The 22152-nt window shown below is 38.4% G+C and overlaps 1 protein-coding gene across 1 annotated transcript in view; it reads right to left on the bottom strand.

Annotated features, from left to right (window-relative positions):
- LOC307149149 (adhesion G protein-coupled receptor E1-like) overlaps nucleotides 1-22152 on the bottom strand; it is a 65149-nt gene that overhangs the window by 4803 nt on the left and 38194 nt on the right. The window contains exons 10-11 of the mRNA XM_079855266.1: nucleotides 11657-11725; nucleotides 11312-11513 (exon numbers count right to left, since the gene is read on the bottom strand). Of these exons, the coding sequence (XP_079711392.1) occupies nucleotides 11312-11513; nucleotides 11657-11725 (271 nt within the window). The remainder of the gene's footprint in view (nucleotides 1-11311; nucleotides 11514-11656; nucleotides 11726-22152) is intronic.

The following is a 22152-nucleotide window of genomic DNA, read 5'->3' as shown; positions in this document are numbered from 1 at the left end:
TTGATTCTACAACATGTGATTATCAGCATTTTTCTTATAATCCAATATATTTAATAAACATTGTTCTGATCAAAACACTTTCAAATGTATTCATTTAGAAACACAGACATCAATAATCAGTCTGTGAATCTCAACAATGGTGACAATAATAAAGCATGTTGCAGTGGCTGCCACCAATCACAACTCATTAATGGCTCCCATCATGCATTGCGGTATGAATAAATTATGATCTGAATTGTCTATGTAATTTACTTTTCCCAATTGAATAGTCTGCTCCTCACCATTGTTTAGATGTATAGACTGAATCTTGACATCTGTGTGTGCCTAAAATAAAGATTTTTTATTAAAAAAAGCTTTTAAGAAATCCTTTATATTATATCTAAAATTCTGGATATTTATGCAGAATCACAGTTATGCTGTAACCAACAACATAAATAAAAAGCATAAAGTTCAAATGATGATTGTCATAACAACCAACACCATCAGATCACTTTTTTCTTCGTTCATCTGGCAGTTGTAAGGCAGATACAGCAGCCAAACAAAAATGAAATGAACAATTTAAGGGTCAAGAGCCCAACTAAAGCAAACACCCATGACCATAATGGTGGCTTACAATTTGAGATTTTCTCCTTTAGTGATTCTACTTGTTATCATCAGGTGTCTTCAATAATGCTCAATCTTCACTAAATTAATCACTTAATTGTCTCATTAACTTTAACACTGCTTCAGTGTTACTTTAACACCATGTAGAGTGGGACCATATGTGCTCTGAGCAGTGTTGATTTAACACTGGGGAATTTACTGTGTAGGTAAGGCAAGGCAAGGCAAGTTTATTTATATAGCACATTTCATACACAATGGCAATTCAAAGTGCTTTACATAGAAGAAATTAAAATAAGAAAAAGAAATAAGAATAATTAAAACAGTTTAGAAAAATAAAAAATAAATTAAAAACATAAAAACATTGGCACAGTGCTCATTCAGTAAATGCACAGCTAAACAGAAGTGTTTTGAGTCTGGATTTGAAAGTGACTACTGTAGGAGCACATCTGATCTCCTCTGGAAGCTGGTTCCAGCTGTGGCTGGCATAATAGCTAAAAGCGGACTCACCATGCTTAGAGTGAACCCTTGGTATTTCTAGCTGATATGATCCTAGTGATCTGAGTGATCTGTTGGGTTTATATTCAATATAAAGAGCATATCTGCAATGTATTGAGGTCCTAGGCCATTGAATGATTTATATACCAGTAATAATACTTTAAAATCAATCCTAAGTTTAACTGGGAGCCAGTGTAAAGACCTGAGGACTGGTGTGATATTTTCATATTTTCTAGTTCTGCTCAGAATCCTGGCAGCAGCGTTCTGTATGAGCTGCAACTGTCTTATGGTCTTTTTGGGAAGGCCAGTGAGGAAACAATAATCCACAATAATCGTTACAATAATCCACCCTGCTGGTGATGAAAGCATGCACAAGTTTCTCTAAGTCTTGTCTGGAAACAAAACATCTAATTCTTGCAATATTTTTCAGATGATAGTATGCTGATCTAGTTATTGCTTTGACATGACTACTGAAACTAAGGTCTGACTCTAGTGTCACACCAAGATTCCTGACTTGATTTTTAGTTGTTTGACCCCTAGAGTGAAGGTATGCATTCACCTTGAGAACTTCATCTTTGTTTCCAAATACAATGACTTCAGTTTTGTCTTTGTTTAACTGAAGAAAGTTTTGACACATCCAACTGTTGACTTCGTCAATGCATTGGCACAGGGAGTCAATGGGGCTGTAATCGTTAGGCGATAGGGCTAAGTAGAGCTGTGTGTCGTCTGCATAGCTGTGGTAAGCAATTTGGTTCTTTCTCATTATTTGGCTCATTGGGAGCATATACAGGTTGAACAGGAGTGGCGCAAGAATTGAGCCTTGAGGGACTCCACATGTCATGGATGTCCACTCAGACTTATGATCTCCTATACTCACATAATAACCTCTCCCATCTAAGTATGACCTGAACCATTTTAGGACTATCCCAGAAAGCCCCACCCAGTTTTCCAGCCTGTCAAGAAGTATGTTATGATCGACAGTGTCAAATGCAGCACTGAGGTGGAGTAGTACCAGCACTGATAATTTGCCTGAATCAGTATTTAAGCGAATATCGTTTATTATCTTTATGAGCGCTATCTCTGTGCTGTGGTGCGGTCGGAAACCAGATTGAAAATTGTCAAAGTATCCATTAGAGCATAATAATTTGTTCAGCTGATTGAAGACAACTTTTTCAATGATCTTGCCTATGAAAGGAAGATTTGAGATGGTCTATAGTTGCTTAATATGTGACCCGTCACGGAAACCAGGGACTCGAGTCGGCAGCACAACTTTCGAGCAAAATGAGAAAGAAGCTTTTTTTTTCAAAATTTGTGATTTTCATTTTTTTGCAGAATCTGTTAGTTGAGATCACGAAGAAGCCTCTGCATGTTTGAGATAGCAGTATTGGTATATTTAAAAGCGTACATTTTGATTTTGAAATCAGCTTGTTTTTCGGAGATTCTAGCACGCAGTATGGGCGTGTCATTGTCGGTGTGTATTTCCATACTGAATAAGCCGGCGTGGCTACTTATTATGCAGCGCTCTGGCCGGCTCTATCTGATTTCAAAATTCAATGAAGATGGACGCCAATAACATTACAATGTCCAGCAATCGATTTAAATAGTAGGTTACATGGGGTTTAATTTGTCATTTAATGAGATGTAGCCTAATACATGTTGTCAGTGGCAATATATAGATCCGCCAACTTATCTAACGTGTATCTTAATGGTCCAGTGGTAGAGCTTTCGCCAGCTGTGTCAGAGGGTCTGAGTTCGAATCCACCCTTGTACAGGTTTTATTTTTTTTTCGTATAGTTTTTTTCTCTCATCAAAACGATTATGTTCAGCAGTGGTTGTATATCAAGCAGGGACACGCAAACGTTTGCATTATGTTTTGTGATATTAAACAGAACGAATAGAGAGTATACGCAACGGATTGAAGCGTGCGTCGAGAAGACGCGAGCCACATGAGAAAACACTGCATCTGCGCCACTGATCGCCGCGGCAACGAGCACTTTGATCACTTGATTTAAAAAAAACACATTTCAGCTAGTATCTTATTTAAAAAACGAACGAAATGAATGTTATAGACTACTAATAGCCTACTCATACTATATATATATCACATAGCACATCTTGTTTTTGATTTGAACATTGTCTAGAGTTTATCTTATTTTTTATTCAGTGTACACAAGAGTTGCCTATACAGTTTTATCGGTAGATGCTAAGAGACATTTATTTATATATTACCTGCAAACTTTTTTTTTCATTTTTCTTTGATGGCACATTTTCCTGGCCTTTCTGCTCCCCCCGTGCTTACAGCTTTACAGGGGGGTATGGCTTATCTAAATGAGATGTAAATGAGCCCTATTGTCACTCCCAGCAGGAGAAAGGTGAGAATCTTCAGACGCTGTTTTCTCCCCTTTGTGCATTTTTGAGTGCCTACCTTTAAATGGCCATAACTTCTCCAAATATTATCAGATTTCCTTGTGTTACACATCGTTGGAGACTACACTTTCAGAATATGTGAATAACTCAAAATGCCCCAGAACCGACATGTGTCCTTACTTTCCGTGACTGGTCACATATGGTCTTATCCAGATTGCTCTTTTTCAGGAGGGGCTTGACAACTGCAGTTTTCAGGGAGTTTGGAAAACTCCCAGAGAGAAGTGAGACATTTACCACTTCTAGAAGATCTGCTTCTAAACTGTTTAACACACTTTTGAAAAATGATGTGGGAAGTGTGTCAAGAGCGCAGGTTGATGTTTTAAGGTGCTGTATGGTTTCTTCCAAAATTTTGCCATCAATTTCTTTGAAGTCAGACATAGTAACTACTTTCTCAGGTGGTCTGATCTGTCTGACCCCAGCGCAACTCAAGGATGTGCTGATCACCTTTCTGATATTATTGATTTTCTCAGAAAAGAAAGAAGCAAACTCACTGCACTTGTTGTCTGAGAGCATTTCACTGGGAATCTGGCTTGGGGGGTTTGTCAGTCTCTCTACAGTAGCAATAAGAGTGCGTGTGTTGTTTAAATTATTGTTTATAATATTTGAGAAGAAAGTCTGTCTACACAGCAAAATCCCCAGTGTTAAATTAACACTCCTCAGTGTTTATATGTGTCCACACTACAGGGTGTTAAAAATTAACACTGAAGCAGTGTTGAAGTTAATGAGTTAATTAAGTTAACACTGAAGCAGTGTTGAAGTTAATGAGATAATTAAGTGATTAATTAAGTGATAATTGGCTATTAGTGGTGACACCTGATGTTAATAAGCAGAATCATTGACGGAAAGAGAAAAAACAATAACAGAAAAAAGAGAAACACAAGAACTACTGACTTCGAGTCATTACACATTGTTGCACTTATTATTACCAGTTTGACTTTATTTCTGTCATACATCGACAAAAGTTCTTGAGAGTCAACAGAAGTTTAGACGGTAATATTTTATGGAATTTTTCTTTTCAAGTTACCATTTTGGTGGTCAGTGTTTGCTTTAGTTGGGCTCTTGACCCTTTTTTATATTAGTTTTTCTCTGGTTGCTACAACTTTGTGTTTATAAAGCACATTTGTTACTGCAAGAGAAAATATGACCTGCTCACAATATGTTTTGATGATAAAAACATTATCATGTAGTGTCATGATTCACTAGCTGCGTTTACATGGACACAATCGGAATGAAATCAATCCGACTGATGAATCCGAACAAGGTGTTTACATGAATGATAAATAAAGTAATCGGGTTGATGCGCGCGTTTATATGTCACAAGTTTCAAATCGGATCTGATGTTTTGACATGCGCACACTGCACAGTTTCCCGCTTTTTCGCGCATAAATATTCTCCTCTATTGGATCTTTATTTGTTTTAAACAGCAGACGTAATATTAATTCGTCTCTGGTCATAATTTAGAGCATATTAACCGTTTTGCCGTGCTGCTTATTGATCACGCAGTAAAAATGCCCCTCCCCGTGGCCAAAACCAGACGTCTGTGGATGAGAATCCAAAACAAGCACTGGTGGGACGTTGTCCTGCTTTACTTCACAGACGCGCGAGTGAAAAATTTAAAATTTTTGAATGACGGGAAACTTATTAATATGACACTTTATTCAACAGGATGAACAGCTCGTTCCGCGCGTCATACGTCATTACGCTATTTAACGTCATTGCACATGCGCAGTCCTTTCAGTTTCGGTTTTCAATCCGATCAAGTGTTTACATGTTCTCTCGATCGGATTACAAAAGGGATAAACCACCCCTTTCAATCCGATCGAAATTGCATTCGGATCGAGCTCAATCGGATCAGTTAAGGTGTTTACATGAAGGTTTTTTAGTCCGATTGAGCCGTCAATCCGATTATAAGTGTCCATGTAAACGCAGCTACTGATGTGAGAGTCTAAATTTTTGACTATCTGCTTGATGTCTTGTTTTAGTATTGGTGGTTGTAGCTCTGAGATTCTACAGTTTGAGATCCAACAGCAATATCAAAAATTTTGAAAATACTTTGAGCAAAGAAGTTATTGTGTTTAAACACACAGACATCAAGAATCAGCATTTGAGTCTCAACAATGGTGACAATAAACAAACTAGTGACAAACAGATCAACTCTGAACATCACAAAACAAGCTACTAAAGTCAGAACAAAACAATAGCAAAATAAAAGCCAACAGAAAAAACAATGAAAATTACAGGACAATTCAGCTGCATAATTTATTCATGCTGCAATGCATGATGTCAGCCATTGATGCGTTCTGATTGGTGGCTCCCATCATGCACTGCAACATTAAAGGTAGGGTAGGTAGGAATTGTCTAAAAAACTTCTTTTCCAAATTTGTTAAATTTAAAAAAATTAAACTTTATTTATATATCAATACATAATTAAAATGTAAGTACTCTGAAAAAGAAAGTATAAAAATCGTATCTGTAGACCTCTCACGACTGTTTTAAAGACAGCTCATTATTTCCATTCACTCCACCCCCTCCCTTCTGAGCTCCTTCCAAAGCCACGCCCTCAAAAGACATGAACGCGCGACTCCGACCGCTGAGCTGGAAGACGCATTTATTATTTACCTGAGACGAGCAGAGAGGAAGGAGCACAGTGCATGTAGTGACATCATGTCAGAATCACATGTAATAAAAAAAATCTAACTTTATCATTATGAATATAAACAAATAAGATGTATTTTAGTACTCACTATCAAGCTAGCATATTGATATTGGTAAAGTTTAAAAAAATAAATTATTTTGATTCGCTAACGAGCTAGTTATATCTAGAAGGCAAAGCTAAAAACAGGTTGCATTGATACACGTTTTTCCATTACCATCAGTTACACTGTGATGAAGGTGAATTTCGTGTAAGATTCATAACATATATGGTGGTGTTCTTCATGTAAGAGTTTCCATGATGAAAGCATTGTTGACTCTGATGAGGACTAACATTACACTCCGGTGACAAGTACCGCATAGTCAGCTCGAGGACAGGTCCGGGGTCGAGGGCGAAGCAGAGGAGGTCGTGCAAGCAGCCGTGCAACTAGGGTCCGAGGAAGTAGAGGCCGAGGGCGGGGTGGTCGAAGTGCAGGGCAAGGAGCACTTCTTGGACATGAGGACCTGCGGTGAGTTTTGCATTCCGTTCCTCTTGAATTCCTCAACTCAAACTGGTGCGCGCAGCCGCGCACGTGGGCAGATCCTTAGCAAAAGGGTGGTTGCCATGGTTGCGAGAGAGAGTGACAGTCGCCTAAGCCAATCCTTTGTTTCGTCCCGAATGGAAATAATGAGCTGTGTTTAATGCAGATTAAACGGTCTAGAGTCACTCGATTTTTATACTCTTTTTTTTCAGAGTACTTACATTTTAATTATGTATTTATATATATAAAGTTTAAACAAATTTGGAAAAAAGTTTTTTTATAAAATTCCTACCTACACTACCTTTAAGCATTTGTTTGATTGTCACCATTGTTGAGATTCATATGTAGATTCTTGATGTCAGTGTGTGATTTTAAAATCCTTCAGATCTTTAAAACATTGCTGGAAGTAACTACTGTAGTGTAAAATTAATAAAACAATTAGATAATCAGTTTATAATGCTGGGTGACATTGAATCAGGTCACTAGTAATTTCATCATTGAAACATAACCAGGGCTGCATTTCCAAAAGCATCTTAAACTTAACTTGATTGCAGACCAACTGCAACAAATGGTCTGTACGATCAAATTAGGCTTGCAATGTTTTCAGGAAACACAGCCCAACTCATAGCTTCTCTTGCCACAACACATATGCTCTATAAGCACAGAGTTGGAGCAGCCAGAAAAATACTAATGTTAAATAATAAAGTGTCAAGAGCCCAACTAAAGCAACCACTGGTCACCATAATGGTGACATGAAATGAAACATTCCATAAAACATTACCATCTAAACTTCTGTTAAATCTAAATAAGACCATGTGTAGATGTATGACAGAAATAAAGTCAAACTGGTAAAATAATAAGTGCCATAATGTCTCGAAGTCAGTAGTTCTTGTGTTTCTCTTTTTTCTGTTCTTGTTTCTCTTTCCTTCAGTGAGTCTGCTTGTTATCATCAGGTGTCACCACTAATGGCCAATCATCACTTAATTAATCACTTAATTATCTCATTAACTTCAACACCGCTTCAGTGTTAATTTTTAACACCCTGTAGTGTGGACACATATTAGGGTAGGGCTGGGCGATTTAAATCGCGATATTGTTATGCGCATCTCGTCAGTAAAGCCGGTTCCTTGATTAGTAGTAAATCGCCATCACCTGCTTTCAGATGGAGCGGCATTTACTACAAAGAGCCGTAATTAACTGACAAGCTGAGCCATATCGCATTAATATCGCGGACGTATCGCCTGCGATATTTAATGCGATATGGATCAGCTTGTCAGTTAACTACAGCTCTTTGTACACAGCAAAAACTCCAGTGTCAAATTAACACTCCTGGGAGTGTATATGAACACTCAAGAGTGTTGAAGTTAATGAGATAATTAAGTGATTAATTTAGTGATGATTGAACATTATTGAAGACTCCTGATGTTAACAAGCAGAATCAGTGAAGGAGAAAATCACAAATTGTAAGTTAACATTATTGTGATGGGTAGTTGCTTTAGTTGGACTCTTGACCCTTTTATGTGTACTTAAAATTTTGTCTGCTGTATCTAGTGAGTTATAACTGCCAGATGAGCAAAGAATAAAGTGATCTGATGGTGTTGGTTATATAATGACAATCATCATTTGAGCTTGATCACTGAACTCCTTATTTGCTGATTTCTGACTTAAATTTATGTTGTTGACCACAGAATAACAGCTTTTCAGCATAAATATCCAGCATTTTAGTTGTAATATAAAGGATTTCTTAAAAGTTGTTTAAAAAAATAAAAAGTCTTTCTTTTAGGCACACACAGACATCAAAATTCAGTATATGCATCTCAACAATGGTGACGAGCAGAATATTCCATTACGAAAAGTAAATTACATAAACAATTTAGATCATAATTTATTCATACCGCAATGCATGATGGGAGCCATTAATGAGTTGTGATTGGTGGCAGCCACAGCAACATGCTTTATTATTGTCACCATTGTTGAGATTCACAGACTGATTATTGATGTCTGCGTTTCTAAAAGAAAAATTTGAAAGAATTTGAATCAGAACAATTTTTTATTAAATATTATTGGTTAAAAGAAATATACTGAAAATCATATGCTGTAGACTCACAAAGCTGCTGCTAATAAGGTAAACCAAACTATCTCAATAAGTTTCATTTTACAGATCACAGCATGATTATGTCAAAACATAACCAACACTATCAGATCACAACTAATGGAAACACTATTCACTGTAATGGTGACTTTAAATGAAACACATTATAGTTAAACCTCTGTTAATTCTCAATAAAAACTTTTGTAGACGTCTGACAGAAATAAAGTCAGTCTGGTTGGTAATAAGTGAAGCTGGTAATGCTGTTTGTGGAGTTGTTTAATCCTCCAGTTCTGGTTTATTTCTTTGCTCTTGGCTGAGATGTGGCATTGCTATGGCCTGCTTGTGGCCCAGATCTGGCAAACAGGAGTGGCCCACCCAAGTGCCGTAAGTCCATGCTGCATATGGGCCAGATCATCTTTCCATGTGTGCCAGATGTGGGCCGGATCTGGGCCGACACAATGTTGCTATGTGGGTATCTATGTGGATGTTAAAATCTCCAGCAATGGCAAAACAGTCAAACTCTGAGGTAATTGTTGATAACAGTTCTATAAAGTCCTCAGCAAAGGCTGGAGAGTATTTTGGAGGCCTGTAAATAATGAAAAGTAAAATGCGTGGAGCACCTTTTAACACAATACCCAGATATTCGAAAGACAAGTAATTTCCAAAGTGAAAGGGCTGTTGCTCTGGTGTTATCGGAGGCTGTAATATGATGTCCAGGCTTCCCTGGCTGTTTTCCAGGAAGTCGTCCTTGGGTGCTGAATCTTCAAGCAGTTCTGATATGTCTGTCTGTGGTGAGCTCTGTGGGCAGGGCTCAGCTGAGATTGTGTCCGTGAGCAGAGGTTGTTGTGGCGGAGTGGTGTTATCATTGTCCTTGTGTGATATGTCAACCACATGTCCATTTTGCTGCTGAAGTGAAGTCCCGTGGTCATTCATACTGTGTCCAGGTGTGTGTGTGCTGTTCAGATTGAGTGGATTGGCACAAACTGCAGAAGGATGATTGAGGGAGAAGTAGATATTGTCCTTTAACACTCTTGAACCAAGTTTGTTTGGGTGATGGCCATCCCAATGAAACTGTTGTCTCTGACTCCAGAAAAGATTGAAATTGTCAATGAAGTTTACTCCTTTTATATTGCAGGTTTTTTGCAGCCACGTATAGTCCAAGTAACCATGAAAACCTGTTTGTTCCTCTTGCTGGGAGTGGTCCACTGATGAATGTTTGAACTTTCAGTCTTTTAAGTGTTTCAAAAAGTTCATGGAAATCCTTCTTAAGGAGTTCTGACTGCTCTTTATGAATATCATTCTTCCCCACATGTATGATGAGTCGATTTGCAGTCTTATGTTTCATCAGAATGTTCTGAAGTTCCCTGTTTATATCAGAAGTTGTTGCTTGTGGAAGGCAGCACGTAGTTGTATCCCTGCTGCTAATGTTTCTGATTATGGAGTCCCCCACTATCAGAGTCCTGGGCTCGGCTGCGCTCTGAGCTGAGTGCCGCTGTCTGCTCGACCTTGAGCGCCAGTTAGCATCAGTGTTAGCTACTGGCCCATTCAGTCTGTGTTCGATCACATTCATCACGTTTGGGGATTCCTCATTTACATTCCTTAGTACTTCAAATCTGTTCTCAAGATGTATAGGCGGTGGTAGGAGACCACTGTTTGCAATCCTTGTCAGAGCTGTATCTGGGGTAGAGGATGCTACTGCGGCAATTTGTGATGCTCGTGACAATCTGATGTTTCGAGTGCCTTTGGGTCTAGCTCCCTGTTTGTGCCATCGATTAGTAAGTCGATCGGCTTGTTTCTCTATCTGTCGAGGAGTACTAGTTTCATGGGACTCATCGGTATGCTGAGGGTGTCCATGACGAAGCTCTGTTGTGTGCTTCGTCTGGTTTGGTGGTCCCGTAAGTAACTTTGTTTCAAGAACTGCAATCCTTTGTAAAAGTCTGTGGCAGTTAGTGCAGCAAGTAGATTCCAGAAGAGGCATTTTCTCTTATCCTTGAGGCAGTTGTGTTTTCCTTTCCCGGAATGTAAGCTGGTCGGGTAAAAGAATTCTCAGTTTTTGTAGTAATCCAAACTTTGTCGTATGAGCACTGTGCTGATTTGCTGAAGTTAAAATTAGGTGATAAAAGGAAATAAAATAAAGGAAATAAAATATAAAAAAATAGGAGATAAAATGTAAAAGTGATAGAGCAAAGCGCAGGGCAGTAAGCAAGAGCGTCCGAACAGTAGCTGAGCAGGAAGTGAAGCAGTGAATAACCCAGTCTACTGTGACAAGCTTCTACCAAATGATGAATGACTTTGAACCAAAATACTGACCTTTGACATCAACAACAAAAGACACAAAAAGAGCAGAAAACACTGTCTAAAATATTTGTAATTCTTCACAGTTATATAGTTACTGTAGCTGCATTTATCATCCTCACCGTCTGACACCCGTGATCCACTGCTGCTCTCTAGACTATATAAACTCCCTGATATCATATATAATCTCAGTTTCATCATCAATAATAACAGTTTCTCCACTCACCTACAACAGCAAGAGTCAAACTGACATTGTCACTCGTGTCTGTCGGCTTCACCAATGTAGAGATGAGTTTCTCACTGGTTTTTAACACACGGTTTCCATAGGAGGCTAGTTCAGCTGGGCTGACTGATGATGAAGATGATGAAGATGACTCTAAAATCTTCCCTGAAGCGTTGAAGGCCACAGTCAAAATGTTGGTCACAGTCTAATTTATTGATCAGACAAACAGTGTCACAGTAAATGTCAACAGAGCAAATAAGACAGCACTGTTTTGTCAATCATATATTATCCACAGTATATAACTGACAAATGTTTGATTATTTGATTATTTTTCTCTTGAAGACTTACAGTCACAGAGAGCACTTGAGATGTGATGTTCTCGATCTTCTCAAGAAGATTTTGGAAACAGTTCTGACTCTGAAATCACAATTGTGAAAGCAGTAGGCTGTTGATTTTGATCATGTTTTTCAATATTAACAGAGAGCCAAACATGTATTGTTACTGCACTTAAGGTCACTGTGAAGGTTCAGTGATGTTAGTACAGACACACAACACAAATCTAGCATAGTGATGTTACGTTCGTGAACGAATCGTTCTTTTTGAACGAATCCTTTAGGTGAACGAATCGTTCTCGTTCACGTAATCCAGTGACTCATATTTCTCGTTCACTGAAATGTGAAATCCCTCCCTCTACAGCGCATGCGCAGCTCAGTGAACCAGTGTTTTCAACCTGTCAAAGAATGAACCTCGAGCCAATAGCCTTTGAGTATGAGATGTGACGGGCATGTGATTTGTTGGATGTAGTGAACGAATACGCCCTTCACTGAGTCTATGACCGAGTTGCTTTTGAGTCTGAACGAGAGAGAGATCTTATCATTTGTGAACGAGTTGAACGAACTGGTATGTCGTTCATGAACGAAAATAACCAGTTGTTTGAACGATAATGATGGCGAACCCACAGTCTATGTGGCGAACCGATAGAGCTAGGTTTGTGTAGTTAACATGTTTGCATCAAAGAAAGAAATTTACACTTTACCATTGTAATGAAAACAGTTTAATAACGCAAGTTAATGGTTAAATATAACAAAGACAAATTAACATCGTCATTTTTTACTTGGTTTGAGCTAAGGGGGGTGCACTTGGCTGTTTACTTGATTTAAATTTACACTTCGTTACCTGCTTTTCTTATATTTTGTTTGTGTGTTTTAGTCTTAGTTTTGTGGTATTTTGCACTTTGAACAATTTACTTGACTACTTGTGTTCATTTTGTATTATCAAAAATGAATTCATTACGTTTTATTCATGTCATATGCACTTAAAAACTAAAACAAACCAAAAAAATATGACAGTATTGGTTAGGTCTAGGGTGACCACCCGTCCCGCGTAGCGCGTGCGCGCACAGCGTTTGAAGCCCAATTCACGCGTCACGCAAATTGAGACCGTGTCACGCATAATCTATGCTTGCTCAAAAAAAAGTTGGTCGCTCTATATACACGAGCCCCAAGCAGACAAACGAACATTACTTGACATTTCAGCACGCTATTGTTGCCACACAAACCCCTCAGTTGAACTGCTGACTAGGTTGTTGTCAACTTTTTCGTTGTTGTCATGACAGCGCACGCACGCGCATACCAGACACACTTGGAAGGAAGGAACTTTTAGATGCGCGCTTTCTAATTCGAAAAATTCTAGAAAGAGACTGTCTGAGAGGCAACGCCATCATCAATTAAAAAGAGAAGGTGTGAGTACAAGAAACAAGAATGGGGAAATGAATATTTGTGGCTGAAAGGTGTTGAGGGGGATACCGAGAGGGCTTTTTGTGACCTTTGCAAAACGTCCTTCTCAATCGGACATGGAGGGAGGGGAATACGAGGTCAATCGTATTTTTTTTTTTATATTTTTTTTTTAACTGTTCCTGTGGTGTTGAGCAACTACAATTCCTGTAATCCTATAAATTTATATTATAATTTATTAATTTATTTAAAGTAAATAAATTGTAATGAAAAATAAATAAAATTAAATAGTAAATCTTAAGTGGAAGTACATCTGTCAATTCATTGAATGTTCAAAATATTATGAGTCTTTATTTAGAAAAAAAATACACATTGGTTGGCCTATTCATGAGCATACATCAACAATTACACGTTTAGGAGAATAGGGCATTATTAATACTATGCAAGGTGGTATGTGCTAGAAATGGGTAAACCACTATCAGTGAGTCTGCCAGTGGGGCACCGCCGCGCCAGACAGTGTCCCACATTGTCCCTCAGAAACATACCCCTTGTCCCCCCTTGGGCTTATTAGCAGGTGGTCACCCTAGTTAGGTCTCATTTGCGTATAACGTCAGCAAATAGCATTTCAGTTTGGGCTGTGAAGGGGCATGTATTTGGTTGGATCTACTGAACGAGTATGCCTATCACTGACTGAGATCGCTCTGTTTTGAACGAATTGAACTAACTGGTACTTTCGTTCGTGAATGAGAGTACTGGGTAGATCGGTCGTTTAGCATGTGATTCAATCTCATTCAAAGCGCAGTTATAGGTGTGCACATATAATTTTTTATATTCATATTCAACATACAGACCATCAACGTTTAATATAATGCCTGATTTATGAATGTGTATGTCTGACTAAACAATTAAAATGTTAATTATGCAAGAAAACCTTGGTTTGGTCATCTGAACCACTTATTTAGATTTATGTTATTAATTTAGTAAATAAGGCACACATTTTAACAAAGCCAAATCATTTTTTTTGTAACAAGTAAATACGTTTGTTAAAACATAGCATAAAATACACTCTTTTTCGCCACCTGCTGCAGTATATATGTAATATGAAGAAATTATCACTGAACGAATCAGTGAACTGAAAATGAACGAGTCTCTGGAAAGAATCTAAATTTCCACCACTAATCTAGCAACAATAAGTAGAACAGCACATTCATATTTTACATTACAGATATCTACAATGCATATTTTATTGCACTACTCTTTGAACTAATAAACCATTTCCAGTTACGAATTGAGCAAAAACATTTAATATTGCATAAAATATATAAAAGATTTGTGCAGAAAAATGCTCCTCAAAGCTCAGATGAAACCAAATAATAACCCAGTCAACACATGATCACAGTGACATCACACCATTCTCATATGGTGATGCTCACAGTGTCAGTAATATTTGAACTCATTGTGAATTAAAAATGTTGAGCAGGTTGAGAGCAGAGGTGGAGAATCCAGGGGTCAGAAAGTAAAAGTCCTGCCATATATTTATTCCACCCATGAACTCACACAGCAAAAACTCCAGCGTTAAATGAACTCTCCTGGGAGTTTATTTGGCTCCAGACTCAAGAGTGTTAAAGTTAATGAGATAATTTAGTGATTGTTTGAGTGATGATTGAGCATTATTGAAGACACCTGATGTTAACAAGCAGAATCACCAAAGGAGAAAATCTATTTTTAAGTTACCATTATGGTGATCAGTGTTTGCTTTAGTTGGGCTCTTGACCCTTAAACTAATAACTTTAGATTTTGTTTGGCTGTTGTATCTGGGTGATAACTCTCAGATGAACAAAGAGAAACGTTGATCAGGTGGTGTTGGTTATGTTTTAACATAATCATAACTTGACCTGAATCACAACCTTGACCTGATTCTACTTCCTGTTTCTCAACACTATCACAGTGATGTCACAGTGATGTCACATGGTGAGCTCTCAGTATGAGTGCACACCCAGATAACAGATTTTTCTTATAAGAACATTCTCCAAACATACAACTGACTTCAGCCACAGCCTTAGATGAAATAAAAGAAGACATTAAATCTGTGAAGATCTCAGCAGAGGAGGATTAAACAACTCCACAAACAGCATTACCAGCTTCACTTATTACTAACCAGACTGACTTCAGACGTCTACAGAAGTTCTTATTAGGAATTAAGATGTTGTTTATTAAGATGTTTTAGATGTTGACGTTTTACTATTTAGTTTGACGTTACCATGATGGTGATCAGTGTTTGCTTTAGTTGGGCTCGTGACTTTTATACATTGCATTTTTTTGGCTGCTGTAACTGTGTTTGTAAGGCACATTTGTTATGGCTAAAAGAAAATGTATCCAGGTGATGTTGGTTTGTTGTTGGTAAAGATATCATCATCTAAATTCAGTATGTAAGTCTTTGTGAGGTATTTTAAATTATAACATAACTTTCATTATACAGTTTGAAATTCAGCAGTGTCATAATCATTTATGAACGATGATGATTGCATAATTAGACAAAAACATGTGAATTACTGTGTCATTTAGACACAAAGAGACATCAAGGGCCCTATTTTAACGATCTGAAACGCAAGTATCAAGCGCGAAACACAAGTAACTTTGTGGGCGGGTCTTGGGCGCTGTTGCTATTATACCGGCGGGATAAATGACTCTTGCGCCCGACGCAAATCTAAAAGGGGTTGGTCTAAAGTAGCTTCATTATTCATAGGTGTGGTTTGGGCGTAACGTGAAATAAACCAATCAGAGCGACATCTCACATTCCCTTTAAGAGCAGATGCGCTTTTTCCATGGCGGATTGCTATCATAACGGCGGATTTGCCAGACGCGCGCCAGGAGCGGTTCACAGCCGAGGAGACCGGTGTTGTGCCGAATTTCGACCCCCGCCAAATGATTACCCCCCTAGTATTGGTAGGTTTAAGATTAGTTGTGGGGGAGGGGTTAGGATTAGGGGAGGGGTTAGGATTAGGCAATCAGGTACTGACTTCAACGAGGGGGGTAATAATTTGGCAGGGGGTCGAAATTCGGCACAACACCGGCGTTCTCGTCAGGGCTGTAAAACACAGAGAAGTGACATTGGGGATGGAGAAACCCCCGGGAGCGCAAGTGTATTTGCTAGTTTACCGACGTGCGTTTGTGGAGGGAAAAGTCCGCTTTGCGCGGGTGCAAAATAGGAATGATACATGCGTCGGTGTACAAAGTCAATTGCGCTGGGTGCAAGATTGGGCCCCAAGTATTAGTGTATGAATTTCAACAATGGTGACGATCAAAAGCTTCATGCTGCAATGCATGCTGGGTATCTAGGCTTTGTGCACTTTGACCTCACATTGTGGCCATAGTATGAGTATCCTGAGAGCTCATGGTGAGATCACAGTGAGATCAAATAGTTGACTGGGTAACACTGTCATGTTATCTTTTGTTCAGATGCCTAATGTGTGTGACAGTTCTGGGAGATAATCAGACCAAATCATTTTGATGACAGGCATTTCAGAATGACCAAAACAAAACTTTAGATGGTGTGTGATGAGATTGATCAGTCCAGTTATCTAATCACATAATCGTATGCAATATCCCAAAAATTACATAGGCTACAATACATTGATGGAAAGATTGCCATTGTTAGTTCAACTCTAAGGCTCTATCCCACACCCGGTGCAATGCAGCGCCAGGCGCTACGCAAGTGTGTTTTGCTAGTTTCAGCCCGACGCAGTTTTCATTTTCACGTCCTGCGCCACGTTGTTTAAACAGCAAATGCATTTGCGCCCATTTGTGCGCCTATGGGCTTCTGGTCTGAAAACGAAGTGTGTTCAGGCACATTGATGGTGCGTTTCTATTTTGAGGAACTGAAATAGACGCGCCATTGACCAACTGAAACCTGGTCTAAAGTCAATGGTGCAGTATTTATTTATTTATTTTTATTATTTAAAGAGCACGTTAGTAATATGAGCCTATAGGCAAGTCCACAACGCGCATACACTCTGCTTATTACACACACAGGGACGCGCAGCAGCACACAAACATGTCAAATATTAAAAACAAAAGGATTACAATGTAAAAGATTAATATTGTGTACATAAAGATAACGTGGAATCCGGCTTGTTCCGTAGATGGTGTTCTTGCGCTTTAACCTCGCACATAAGCAGATCCGTTTCCTCTCTGGAGAAGCGTTCAGTCTTTCCGCTTCCAAATTGCGTAATGTAAATAGCGAATCCACCATGGCGCGAGCGCAACTGACTTTTAAAGGGAATGGGAGATGAGACTCTGATTGGTTTGTTGCACATTATGCCCAAAACACACCCAATACTCATTAAGAGAATAGAGACGACCCTTTTAGACCATGCACTTATATTGTTAAAATTAGGGCTGGGTGATATATCGCATGACATTGTTAGGCGCATCTCGTCAGTAAAGCTGGTTCCTTGATTAGTAGTAAATCGCCTTCACCTGCTTTCAGATGGAGTGGCATTTACTACACAGCAAAAACTCCAGTGTTAAATTAACACTCCTGGGAGTGTATATGAGTCCACACTTATGAGTGTTAATTAACACTCAAGAGTGTTAAAGTTAATGAGATATTTAAGTGATTAATTTAGTGATGATTGAGCATTATTGAAGACACCTGATGTTAACAAGCAGAATCACTGAAGGAGAAAATCTCAAATTGTAAGCCACAGTTATGGCGATCAATGTTTGCTTTAGTTGGGCTATTGATCCTTATATTATTCACTTTAAATTTTGTTTGTCTGCTGTTATTGATTTATAACAGTTGTAGCGACTGGGCTATTTGAATCATTCGTTCGTTTGATCCTGAATTAACAAATTCGGACTCTCTGTGTTTTCTAAGCACATTCCTGCCCAAAACGTTCTTTGCTAAGCTTATCAGAGCTTGTAACCTCCTGACTTCGAAATTACAAATCATACGCCAGGCTCCATAAAGACTGGAACAAATTGACTTTTACGACACTAATTTCACCTCAGAGACATTCCGAACCCCCCCCTTTCCCCTCTCTGGACCACAGAGAGATAACGAAACTTGAAACTTTCTACACACAGACACACACACACACACACACAAACATCCTCCTATAGAAATATAGTTTTAATGTATGTAACTCAGATTTGGGTTTGACCTTCCTGTATGCATGTTAGTAATTTGTTTGATCATATAATTATGATTTTCTAGAGGTGTGGTTTTGAAATGTATTCTTTAATCAATAGTGTTTTAGTTAGAGAAGGTTCACTAACATTCTCTTGCAATCCCTTCCCCCATGTGTTGAACTGTGTTTTATTGCCTAAAGGAATGTCCAGCAACAAAGATTTGAGGAGTGGAGCAGTGTTAATCTTTAACCCTACTTAAATCCTACATTTTCTATATGTATAACCATTGAAGAAATATGTAAACCTGAATGTAATTTCTCTTTTCCACGATTGTTCTTCTCTGTGATGGGTTGTTGTATTCTTGTAAACCTTAAAGGAATAATGTTTCAGATGTGCACCCTGTTGCAATCATAGATATGCCATGTGGATCTTTTTAAAAAGTCCAATTTTCATTCCCACTTGTAAATGCACATCACATTTTAGGTTAGTCTTATTCCCAGTTTGTTAATCGAACTTTTAATACTTATCTTACAGAGTAAGAAGGTACTTCTAGGCCGTAGCTTTTAAACATACCAAATTTGGTCTTGAATTAAACCTCCATATACCCGTAGGAAAGATATGGATACCAAATTATGATAAAATGCATTTTACTGCAGTTATAATTGTTTAACGTAGAAATGGCATGATCCTAAGACTGCCATAAAACATGCAAATCAAACTCATAGTGAGACAAAGAACTTTTCTCCCGCCTGGAATTTCGCATTCCAATTGGCTCAAGCCCCAGGGAGGAGTGAAATTCCTGTGCCCTAGAAAAGTGGTTACACTCCGCGTTCCGTTCAGTTGAGTCCGGTATTTTCTTTCGTCTTGTTTGTTCCTGCTTGTTCGAACCCTCCTCATCAGGGAGACCATCAATGGCTCCCGTTTAGGGGGCTTTATATTTTATTTAAGTCTTTTAGTTTCGTTTCGTCTTCGAACTTCAGCCGACAACTTCAACTCAAAGTGAACCTTTAAACTGCGCGCCCCGAAGACACGAGGAAACACGGCCCGCTCTTAAAGGAGCTCTTCTTCAGCAAATACAAAGAGAACCATGTGCATGCAAGTATCGATTATTGAATTGAACTTACAATGTGATTTCTTTGTTGTCTCTTACGGGTTACTGTCTGTGATTTTTGCCATGCTGAGATCATCTCGGTGATCTCTCTCGTCCTGAAACTTTAGTTTCACTTTCTCCCTTCCTCTCCCTCTCTCATCTGTTATCCGTTTAGTCTTGTATTTTGTTTACGTGTCCTGTACATACATATTTACTCGTGTAAATTGTAGAACTTGTATTCCTTAGTTCGATGTAGTATTAGTCCAATTATTAAATTCCATATGCCCTTGACTGACTCTGATTTAATTGCCCATGTTACTTAGTCCCTGAAATGTTCGATCTTAGCTATATGCTTTATCTTGGTAGGCTACGCTTTAAGTAACCTAATTTTAGTCTACAAACACCGAGAGTGTCTTTTCAAGGCCTGGAAAAGATACTCTTTCTCGTGTTTGTAAGAAGGATAATTTTCCTTGAGAGTTAATTTAATCTTACGTACAATCTGTTCGCTGGACAAACAGATTGTTTGATAACTAAATTAATTCCATTAAAGTTATCCCATAACTTCGAGCTGAAATAAGAACAATTGATGTATTAATGACGAACCATAACCCGTTATGGTAATCGTTCATATATCAATCTAGTTCAGCTGCGATAAATTAATGTAACTGTAACGTACAAAATATTAATCATATTCATGATTAATTATTAAAATTCCCTATAGATCATTTGAGCTAATATTAATATTAATGTACGACCCATTGTTCTTACAGTTTTGGTGGAGAACGCGACGCATTTCAAACTTTGTTTATGGGCAATATTCAGTTTCAGTCTGTTTATATGGTTATTAATAATTTTTGCGCATTATGAAATTATGAATTTGTGAGTTAAGTCGCTAACGCGAACTCACTCCTAACTGTCCAAGGCAAAAAGCCGAAGTCAGTAGGCCTACGTACATTTTAACAAGTTGCTAAAATATGCCTAGACGATTTTAGCACTGTTAAATGCTACGTACACTGCAGTATTTAATATTACAAATGTCCTGTTAAGAGATGAAGAAATATCTCTGCAGTTGATACATTTCTAATATTTGTTTTAAATCGCTGTGAACGAAGAATTCTCACGTGCGTACTACCGGTATTAATAAATATGTTTTCTAAGCGAGATTCCTTATTAAACATAGGCCTTGCATGCATGCTATATCGTTATTGAATTCGTGGTTAGTCCAGTGATATTCAACAAAACGGTAAACTCCTGGTTAACATTGACCTAGCTAATCAATCGAAAACCTAAATACACAAATGATAAATGTGTAATATGGGAGTCTAGCAACAGACGGAAAATTCCTGTTGTCCACATTTGAGTATTTGCGGGGAAGAAACCCCGCCATACTTTCCTGTGCAGTATTAATAGCACCAAAAGGTCCGCCGAGACCTCTGTCCTATTTGTGAGTGTTGCAGAAATCAGCGCGTGACGCGAGCTGGAAAGCTCTTAGCGTTTGAATCACATTGAAGTTGTGTAATTCCATTTACTAAACGCCAGAGGGCGTAAGTGTTTAGCAGCCTCAAATTACCCCTTTTGCCCCCTGATTTCCGCCTGCATGAGCGCAACAACGCCATCGCGTGGCCAGTTATCAGATAACGCTCTCTTCACGGCTGAATTCATTTCCCTGTGAATTAATGTTTAAACTCTAAATAACTATTCGCATTTATAGCTTTGCTCGTGCGTTTATTATTTTGTGTTAGACAATTTTCCTGCTTTTGGACTGATACATTTACTCTGAGTTTGGTTCAAACAAGATTTGGATTAAAACTCAGATTAAATCTCAGCCATTCCCTTAGAGGAAACAACGGCACCTAGTGGCCGCCACCCGCGAGGTCGGTTCACTCAGCTCTCTTTCCTCTCTTTTCAAATCCTTTCGTGAATTGTTTACTTCTACTTTTCTCTTTTGGTTATCTTAATAAATTATTGATGAGACTTCACTGTTAACATTAATTTTTATGGGATATTATTCTGAGTTCTCCGTTTCTTTACATGCTCATTTAAATTTGATTTGAACTAGTTTGAATTTTAAATTTAAATTGAGTTGTCTATTCAGCCACTGGTATCCACTTGGAGGAAACAGCGCCACCGTGTGGCCTTGTGGATACTAAGTCGGCATCACTGTTTCCCTCCTTTCACTCTTTTATATCGTCTTCCTCTCCTGATTATTTTTATAAATAGGACTGATACTTTAGGGTATCTGGATTACTATAAGAGATCATTCTTATTTTTACATTTCCTTACATGCTTATTTTAAATTTTAATTTAAACAAGTTTTGAATTTTTAATTTGAATTAAGTTTTATGTTTGGCAGGTTGAGCACAGAGAGGGAGCACGCCCCCTTGTGGTGAAAACCAGCTACTGCGGCCTGCTTCTTCTCCCGTGTTTCAATCCTGTTCCTTTCTATTTTGATTTTTACATTTTTTTTTTTTTTTTTTTTTTTTCCTATTATTTTATTCCTACTGTTATTCTTTTCCTTCTCTCTTTCGGGTTAGGTCATTTTGATAATTAACATTATCATAACTTCCTATTGTTTTATCATTATTTAGTAAAACCTTTGACTCTCCTTTCTACATACATAACTACTCAATTGGTTTTAAACAAGCAAGCCTTAATTCACTTTAAGTTTCCCTTGTTCATCCTTCTGTGTATTTATTGTAGTACTCCCTTTGTGATCTGACAGCCATCTCTGCTTGGTCTCCGGCAAGCGAGCTCACCTGTCCGACGCTACCTGACACTGGCCGTGTGTCTCGGACTCTTCCGAATCTCGTACCTCCGGTTGTGGCACGCCACCCCGACATCAGCAATTTGGCCCGCCAAAAGGTTAAGTCAACGTCAGCGACACACAA

This window comes from Squalius cephalus (assembly GCF_949319135.1).
Source record: "Squalius cephalus genome assembly, chromosome: 2".
Taxonomy (NCBI): Eukaryota; Metazoa; Chordata; class Actinopteri; order Cypriniformes; family Leuciscidae; genus Squalius; species Squalius cephalus.
This window is presented reverse-complemented; position numbering and strand designations above follow the sequence as displayed.